General features: G+C 36.9%; 1 protein-coding gene across 2 annotated transcripts in view; it reads right to left on the bottom strand.

The window, feature by feature from the left end:
• Positions 1–10,058, bottom strand: part of LOC106959512 (polypeptide N-acetylgalactosaminyltransferase 10-like) — a 69,440-nt gene that overhangs the window by 35,098 nt on the left and 24,284 nt on the right. For both annotated transcript variants that reach the window (XM_015052132.1, XM_015052131.1), the window contains exon 4: positions 8,682–8,848. In XM_015052132.1, the coding sequence (XP_014907618.1) occupies positions 8,682–8,848 (167 nt within the window). The remainder of the gene's footprint in view (positions 1–8,681; positions 8,849–10,058) is intronic.

Below are 10,058 nucleotides of genomic sequence, written 5' to 3'. Positions count from 1 at the left end.
TTTCTTGTGGGAAACACCAACCAAGTGGTTAAAAAAAAAAAAAAAAAAAAAAAAAAAATATATATATATATATATATATATATATATATATATATATATATATATATATATATATATATATATATGTTGTAAGCATTCAACTTTTTTTTTTGTGTGTGTTTTGTTTATTTTGCAATATTAATCTTCCAGAGAATTTGTGACTTGGTTCAGCACAATGGCAGCCAGACTACCTGGCATCTCTCAACTTCTACACTTTGAGTCCCTGCTGTGCCTCGACCAGGGGAGATGAATGAATAATTCTTTTCCCTGCATCATTAAACCCTGAGCAAAATTTTCTGCCTCGACTTGATCTAATGCGCCAGCAGAGTTGCAGGTGGTCCCGCTGGCAGACTGCCAGATGTGAGGGTTTCACCCGGCAAGACTTTCACCTGCTGTTGCATCTATAAACGTTTTTTTTTGTGAGTTAGTTAACGAGCTGAAACATTACCTTGTGAATATTCATGTGTGGTAAAATGCTTGTAAGTAAATATATCTGGCTTATCATCCTTTGATGAAAACATAGTTGAATAAGATCAATTAAAAAGAGGCAACAGTTGAAGCAAAGGGGAGAAGTTATAAATCATGATCACCCAACAGCAGGAATACACTTTCAAGTCTTGACTGTTAAAAAAAGGGACCCAAACTGTCACCCTCTAGATGTTATCTGGATGCTATGTGACACTGAAGGTGACCTTTTACGCCTCATTGAACAGGTTAGGGTCGGTCTATGGTCTATACAGAACATGTATAGACCATCTTCTCGGTTCTGCTGATTTTGAGCTTTCAGAATGAACTGTTTTAGGACTGTTTGTCACTTGAAATCCAATTAAGTTGCTGCTGGCTACACTCCCAAACTCAACGTTTTACACTCACATGAAAATGTCTGAAAGCAGATAAATAATGAAAGATGTATAACTGCACATCTTTGAAAAGCAGAAGTGGAGCCTCCTGTAAAAAATCAATAGCATAGCTAATGGTTTCTAGATGGTAAGTAAACAACAAAACATTTGTCATTTCCAGCATATCTGCATGAAAATTCAGTTGTTTTTTTCATTTTTTATTTATTTATTTTTTTGTAAACTACAAGCCTCTGTTGACATGAGCAGGCAGGAGAAGCAGACAGAGTGAGAAGGGGGCAGATATGCAGAAAAGGTCCCAGCCATCCAGGTTTTCCCTCTGGAACTTCTGAAATCCAGCAAAACTTGAAATTTCCTTTCAAAACACTTGTAACTCCCTACTTTATGATTCCAATGCCAAATATACCTTAAGATGCATTAATTAACGCAGTAAAATCCTTCTTAGCATCACTAAGACGCTGACAATAGCATATGTCAAGTAGAATTCCATATAGGTACTTCAGCTTCCCAAGCTCAATTTCTTTTGAATATCTTAGATGTGCTCTATAAAACAAATCAGCTAATTTCCCATAAATGCATTAGAGCAATGTTCCAAAGAAAAAAAACGCAAATAGCTGAACACATGAAGGCTGAACTGTGATTGGGTGACACTGTATATACCACTACCTCACATGTCACCCTGTCCTTGGGTGAATGTTTTCTACTCCAGGCACTTTGCTGTCAGAAAGCATTTTAAGGTCTCCAGAGGATTGTGCACTGATTAAGAACATCATCCAAAGTAAAAACCAAGGATGTCTGTTCTTTCAAAACTGGTGTCCTGCATGTTTTAGATTCCAGATTTATTTGACACAGCTGAATTAATGGTTAAATTTCCTCCTTTACCATCTTTAGCCTGGTAATGACTAACTCATTTGATTTAGGGATATTAAGTAAGGGGGAAGATCTAAACTTGACAAGACACCCATTCTTGAGAGAGTGAACTTCGCGATTCAAAACTGTTGTCCACTCAGGGCTTTCCTAGGAGCCCCATTTACATTAAAAATAGGTGATCCAAATGGAATTACAATATAGCCTTATATTAACTGTCAAAATAGACTTTACGAAAGACAATTCTGGGCGAAAAGTGGGACCCATATGGTTGTTAGACATGTCACATGATCTGAACTCACTATCTTACTACCCTTTGTCCCACAATCTCGATTTATTTACCCCATCGTTAGTCCTGATTCATTCTACTAACCAGCCTGCTCACAATCTACACATTCCCTATAAGTGTGAGAAGTCAGAAGGAGATGGATATATGAAGCCAGGCTCCCTCTGCAGTAGAGAGATTGCACCTTTGATCTATGTAAAGAAACAGCTTCGTTGAAGGGCAAAAGTCTTGATTTATCGGTCAATTGATGCTGGGACGTTCCAAGACCCAGCTAAGGTGGTTAAAAGGAATTTGATTCAAATATCTACTGGATAGCTTTGTTTTGAAGTTTTGAGGCTGAACCCTGGAAGTGCTAAACCTTCCTTCTGACCCGGGGATGCCTTGAGGTTCACCAAAAGAAAGTTGTGACAGGGAGAGCGAATTATTTTGGCTTCAGTGTTGGACCTTACCTCCATGACCAGAGATGGATGGATGGAAATATGAACTTATAGGAAAACAGATAAGAAATCAAAGCAAGAGGTTGTACTAAGAATGTTGATCTTTTGGCACTAATATCATGATTAGTTCAGGATTTTAAGCATTTTGAAATCCATTTGCTCTTTACACATGGTTTGCTTCTCTTTACTTTTTACAGATGTATCTATCTTTACTAATGCAGACACGATGAAATCATTTTTCAGTTTTTCTTCCCACCATATGTGTGAAGTTATAGCAACTTCTGCTATCCTGTTTAGTCATAAATCCGTGAAATGACTGGGGCTCCACCAGCATACTTTATCACTCATGCTCAAAAGCAAATGCTAAGCTAAGATGAGGAATTGATCTACTGCTATGAAGCCAGAAGCGTATATTCTTCCACCTCAGCATCTTTCAGACAATTCGATTTGTCCAAAATCACTGTTACAGCCTAGCGAAAGTAAAAGTTAAAGTAATGTAAAGGACAACAGCCACAACCACAAAGAAGGAAAACCAAGTTGAACCAGGACAACATAAAAAGTGTTTTCAGCTCTGATCACATAACATGCAAGCTGTCCGTCACTCAGCGTCACAGTTGAAGTGTTGGCTCTATGATTGAGCTGACTGCTGGCCAGATGTGGCAAAAGGTTGGGAATGGAAAGAGCAAAACATGAACTGAGAATCAGAAGCCAATAAGAAATGTTTGCCCCTCCCACCCCCTTAAACTGTTATATTAAAGTGTTTAAACCAAAGGTGTGAAAAGGTTACAATTTTGAAATCTTTTTTTATGATAAGTAATCTAAAGCAGTACATAGCAGGTGTTAACATAAACTCATTTTTAAAATGAATTTTAAAATTATTCGTCTTCAACCGATTGAAATTTCAATTTATTCTTATGGCATAGATCTGCCTTTTAACCCTTGTATGAAGAAATGGGGTCCAACCGACACCACACACGTAAAACTTGTATCATACGTTTGCCTCAGTCTTCGCACGCACAAGGGATACGTAAGGTTTGCAAATGTCCTTTTGAACTGAGGTTAACGTTACCCTGTCTTGTCCTTTACAATTCCAGTTTTAATGTGTGCCAGGTATCATTGTACTGTCAGAACACCCAAATGTGACAACATTTGAACCCTCTTATCTGTACGGCCCTCCTTAGATGAAAGAACATGTTGGAATGTTCCGAAACAAACCACCAAGGCCAAAGCCATCCATGACCTGGAACAACTGGAACAGCCCTGTCAATGTCAGTAGATACTGTTACATCACCATGTTCTCAGAGCATCAACTAAAAAAGAAGCCCTGCCCCAAAATTGACACCTTGAGTTGATTGAAATTTGCAGCCACTCACAAACCCAAACCAAATATCTTCTAGGGAAAAGCATTGTGGTCAGGCAAAATGAAGAGTGAGCTGTTTGGCCACAATAACAAGCATACTTGGAGAACTCTGTCCTGTTTGAGATTTAGTTTTAATTTGTGTCAACAAAGCTATTTATCATATTCAGTTCATTTTTCTGTGCTCTGCTCTTCCATAGTTATTCATAATCCCATGATTTACTCACTTGCATCCACTGTCATTCTACACTTTTCCCCCAGTGTGTAAGCTCACTGGTTTTCATTGTTCCTTGTTGGATTCTACTGTTGTTCTTGTGTGTTTCACATGAGTTTTTTCTTAAGTTTTTAAATCCATCAGTCTACACTCCATTATGTCTGTCATTGTCCTGCAGCTATTTGGGTCCTCCTCAACAATACCGAAGGACGACAGACTCAAAGTAAGACTTTTAAGCCTAACATCTCTATGTCAACTGTTATGTATGCTGTTGACACTATAATGCCATGCAGGAGTGCCTCAAAATTCTTCAACTTCACTTTCAATCAACTGTGTTCCAATATTAAGCTTCTAGAATTGCCTTAGCAAACCTCTGACCTCAAGTCAGAGACACTTTGCTAAATAGTAGTTGGTTTGTATGGACATATTATGTCATGTTGCAAATACGATGGGACCCAAGTGCAGACAAAACTGAGGACAGCTGATGAAAGACAAGGATAATAATAAGAGGAACAATTAAAACACAATGAGAACCGATAAGCTTTAATTCTGTGCGAGAAATGGAAATATCAAAGCCACCTAAAGACTAATCAGAGCCAAATGGGAACAGCTGAGGTAGAGTGCAAGCAGAGGGGAATTAGGTAATGAGAAACAGCTGTGGAAAGGATAAAAAATAAAACTAAAAATAAAAAAAACAGGCTGAGGAAAGGTGAATGATAAACAGAGAGCTGAACTGGGAATCAGAGAAGTTAAAAATCAACAGCAAACAAAGTGAGTAAAATATAAAAGCCTAGAGAGCAGAAGTAATGAATAAATCAACTAACACCAAGTAATGAACCATATGTCAAGATCTAAGAAAGTAAATATACAAGGAGGTGATAAAAGGACAAACACAAATGAAACCCAAGACTCTGACATAAATGAGCCTTAGTGTATAATTATGACCCTTTGTGGATAAAGAAAAATCAACAATTCATATTTAAAGGACTGATTTATGTTGAATTATTTATTATTCCATTGAAATTGAGCAGTTCAAATGAATAATTAAAATAAAACAAAATAACTAACAATAGGTCCATCACTCCAGTGATAAAATGTTTATTAAATTCTCACTGCAAACTTATATCTGAGTTGACCTCCAGTCAGATGAGACAAAAATGTTAGAATGTCTGCCAAAAATGTCAGAAGCTGTGAATTCCTTCTGTAGTGATTCTTCATATATTTTAAGCCGTGTTTCCATTGTATCATAATTTGAATATATTTGGTGAGTGATAACATCCAAATTATATTTCTCTATTCTTTATGTGCATTAGATGTGATGCTGTTTGTGTTTTAAAATTTAATTTGCAATCGTGTTTGATTGAAAGACAGCAACACGTACTGAGAGGCAGATGGAAAAGAAGTGTGGGGACAAGAAGTATGAAAAAGATGAAACACAATCTCATGATGCTTCTAGGGGTTGTGGGATATTGAGAGAAGAGTATAGGTTCTGGATCGAAATCTGCCACAAGGCAGACACGCTTTAAAAAATAAAGATGTATTCTTCACTTTCAAACAGTAAGAGGTGATTTCACTGAAACTCGTCTTTCAGCAGAAGGCTGAAAGGTTCAATCATGCCATGAGACATGAAGGGTGCTGTCAAGCCAGCAACAGAGAAACCTTGAATCCAAACAGACATCCCCAATGTTTAAATAGCAGGGAAATATAAAGCCGTAGTCAGTTGATGCTGAAAGGGAAGAAACTTCACTCTCCACTTCACAACTGAACACTGTAGAGTAACAGAAACTAGAGTAGTAGAGCAAAACTAAAACAACTGAAACTTTTTGATGTGTTCATCACTGACAATCTGTGATCTGAACAAGACTCATTCCAACTGATGCGCATGAAGATTTTTTAAAAACGTTTAATTGCCTAAGCCATTAATACAGAATTCTAAATTTACCAGTTCATGTTATCAGTGGTTACCATGGTTATTTGTAACACACTGGCTGACAATGTCCATCCTGTTATGTGCACTGTGTTACCCTCTTTTGATTCCCACTTCTAGCAGGAAGATGCATCATGCCACAAAGCACAATTTATCTCAGACTGGTTTCCTCAGTGAACAATGACTTCACTGTTCTGCAACAGCTTCCATAGTCACTAAATCTTAATCCATCAGAGCACCTTTGGAATGTGGTGAAATATTGATGTGAAGCCAACAAATTGCTCCAGGTGTATGATGCTATCATGTCGAAATGAACCAAAGAAAATCTAAAAAGCAAAATAGTTTTTTTTTTGTTTTTTTTTTCCAAACTAACATTTTGTAGCATATTTTTAAGTAAACAGATTCAATTGCAGCATGTGTTTGCCAGCCTTTTTGTTTCTGCTTCGCTTGGCAGTGGGATGGTTTTGTCTCACAGCTCTTGATGTTTGTTAACCTCTAAATGGGCCTTAGGCAGTGGAACATTTCATTACAGTCGACAGGACGGGCACTAAACATATCCTTCAGTAAGGGATGGTGACGGTAAGCGGTAATTAACAAGGTGTAAAACACTTCATTTAGTGCTCTAAGGAATAATAACTGAGAAGATTCAAGGAGGTGTTAATCGGATATGTAGGTTAATTCTGTAAGGGCACAATATTTCAACACTGAGACAGTTTAGAGGGCAAATTTATTATTGGTCTTTAGTTAAATTTTTAAAGCATATATCTCAAGCTATAGAATGCTTTGCAAAACTTCTCACTGTTTGAATTTCTCACATTTTGTCAAGGTACAACCAAAACTTCAATTGTATTTTCTCGGAGGCAGCTACAGCTGACAGAGGCTCTGCCACGTTTTAATTTCAGCCTTGATGGAAGGACAGATAAGAGCCCTGATCTGCCAAACTCAGGGACTTGGTAAAGACATATGACTGAACAGATTATAAATGTATGAAGGTGCACCACAGTACAGCCATATATATCATAATCTTTATTAAACAGAAGTCGAATGCTGAATGATCCGTAATGGTATATCTTGGGAGCACTTAGAACCCTAGCAGCTGCATTTTAAACAAGCTGTGGATGATCCAGGAAGGTTGTACTGACATAAGTGTAGATAAAATTACAGTTAGCAATGACAACTGTGATAAATCACCATCAAAAGTAATCTCCAAATTTTAACGGTGGGTTTAGTGTATGTAGAAAGCAAGTCTAGCTGTCAAACATTCTGCTGCACCAAGATATTCAGACCACAAAATAGAACTTTGGTTTCCTTCTGCATAAATTGAAGAAAATTGCCCAGGAACTTAGATTTTAAGCTATTCAAACTGTTCTCTAGAACCAAAACATTCACACATTTTATTAAAAGTGTTTAATAAAAAAAATAAATAAAAAAATAAAAATAAAAAAACATATCATTCATCATATTGATGAATGATCTGAAAAGATATGACAATCAAATAATAAAACATGACCAAGGAAACAACTGAGTGGAGTTCCATGCTTAGGAGTAACAAATGTGAAATTAAAGTTGGATTTTGCAACAGAAATACTTTGTCTGATATATAAGAAGTGCAAATGCAGAGATCCATCGCATGCACCTGCCTAAGTCCTTAGAATCTAAAGATGCACAATTTCCTGCATCCATGCACAAGTGATTGGTGGAGTGAGTGAAACAAAAACCTGACAGAAACGTGTCTATGTAAAATAATTGAATGGATTCAAAATATTTTTAGCATACATTTATAGAAATTCCATTGATATAGCAAAGTTTTCACTCCTGAGGTTCATAACTGCTAAGACCTGACTAATGTAAGTTAATCTAACTGAAAATAAAAATATTAGAGGTTCTGAAAGTCTTGAGACTAAGTCTGAGGTTTTCTTTCCCATATCTTCGAATTATTCAAGGTACAAGCCTAAATTCAACTGGGGATCTGTAGCAAGACTTAAAAAGTTATGTTAACCTTTGTGCGTGCGAAGACTGAGGCAAACGTAGAGGACTATGGCAAATGATACAAGTTTTACGTGTGTGGAGTCGGTTGGACCCCATTTCTACATACAAGGGTTAAAGACTTTGGACTCAATATGGATGAGACAATCTGACTTCAGAAGAAGACGGGGCAAACATTTCAGTCTCTAGATGTGCAAGCCTGGGCGAAACACCACAAAAACCCTGCCATTGTAATTGCTTTAAAAGTATTTTCTCAAAAGATTCATACAGATGCACAATAGCCTTTTCAGATTTTCATTTGAACAGAATTGTGAGAACTATCAATTCATCCATAGTCCATCCTTGCAAGGTCTCACAGGGGCCTGGTGCCTATCTCCATCAGTCAATGAGTGTGAGAAGAGAAAATAGAGAAAAAGCAGAGACACACAGGACAAAAACCCATAAACACACAGACACAGTCACTACTATGGGCAACTTATAGAAACCAATTAACATAACAGATTTTGTTGTTGTAAAAGAACCCAATAATGAACAAGGACAACATGCAAACTCAACATGCAAGACCTTCCTGGTCCAAGGCAGCAGACTTTCCAACTGCAAATCCCGCAGCCCATTTCTAAAACCTTGCATCATTCACTTCACAATAATTCATTAGATAGTGCAGAGCCTATAAAATCATAATAAAATACACTTTATCATAATAAAATGTACCTTTGTCACTGAAGTCATCAACCAGGATGATTTCTGCGATGAGCTCTGGAGGAGAACGGTTGATGACGCTGTGAACCGTCCTCAGCAGAGATGACCAACCCTCGTTATGAAACGGGATGATGATGCTGGTGTTGGGCAGCTTCTCTGCATACAGCGTCTGTTTGCAACTGCAGACACAAACACAAACAAAATAAAAATACTCATTTTAGTGTGTGTTAATTTTCTTTTTCTACAAAATGGAGAATGTCTCATTCATTTCTCTCAGACATCCAGTAAAGGTTCTTTTGCTGCTCAGTCAGCTCTCCAGCAGATCTCGGGTCACAAAGGTGATGTATTATTCAGAGTTTAAATGGATGTGCTTGGCTCGTTCACATCAGCTCTACTCACCAGGCTGGAATCCAGATGCAAACTTCTAAGAAAACTTTATGCAGCCCATTTCTCTAAAATGCCATTTCAGAGAAAATAGTTCTTGCAAGGAAACCAGTGGATCACCAAAATAATTCATTTAAAAAGATATGGATTTATCCTGCGTAACATTCATTTAAATATGCAAAAAATATTTTGACACTGCTAGCAATAACTGAGGATTATGTCCTGTGTTTCTATCCACAGCTGACTGAGAAAATAACTCAACATGTTTAATTGTACAGAACACATGTACCATATATATGCCTGCAATGATTCTGTTCGGACATAACTGGTAAAGAAACAGTTCAGAAATGGATATTATAAATTATTTGCTTTGCAAGTGAATGGCATGTCTACAATAGGACAATAAGATAGAAAAACAATGTCCCTTATTAAAAATGACCCATTCAAAAAGGACCCAGATCCAGTTTTTGTTACAGAAAAAGTTTTTAATATTTTTCTAGTTATTGTCATGGTTTTAGCAATATGCATGGTAACGACAGAGGTAATATATCACAAGATGTTTTGATAAATTACACTTTCAGATGGTAACTAAAGAAAGAGAAAAGAATTAGGCCATTGTTGAAATAAACAGTTGAAACATTACAACAGATGACCACTTATGTGGGTATGCATTCAAGCAAGAACTTAACATCTCATCATCATTTATCATTTTCTTTCTTCTAAGGGGAAACAAATTTTGCCTAGTCAAAATTACCCATAACAGCTGCCCAGGTCCAGAATAGTGACCGGTTTTAGCCTCACATCACATTAAGAACAAATGCATGTGTGTGTGACTTAAGATCTTCTTTCATTATAGATCAGAAAGTCAATCAAATCTCTGACTATAACCAACAACTTAGAAAAATGCCTCAGGTGTTAATGATAGTCAATTCTAAATATTTTTAGGTTAAATTTTTAGGTTAAATTTTGGAGACTTTTAGGGGGCTTTGAGTTTTAAGTTCAGAG

This window comes from Poecilia latipinna, unplaced genomic scaffold, assembly GCF_001443285.1.
Source record: "Poecilia latipinna isolate Pla-1442-1.1 unplaced genomic scaffold, P_latipinna-1.0 Scaffold1089, whole genome shotgun sequence".
Classification (NCBI taxonomy): domain Eukaryota; kingdom Metazoa; phylum Chordata; class Actinopteri; order Cyprinodontiformes; family Poeciliidae; genus Poecilia; species Poecilia latipinna.
The sequence above is the reverse complement of the archived record's forward strand: the minus strand, read 5'-3'. Positions and strand labels throughout refer to the sequence as shown.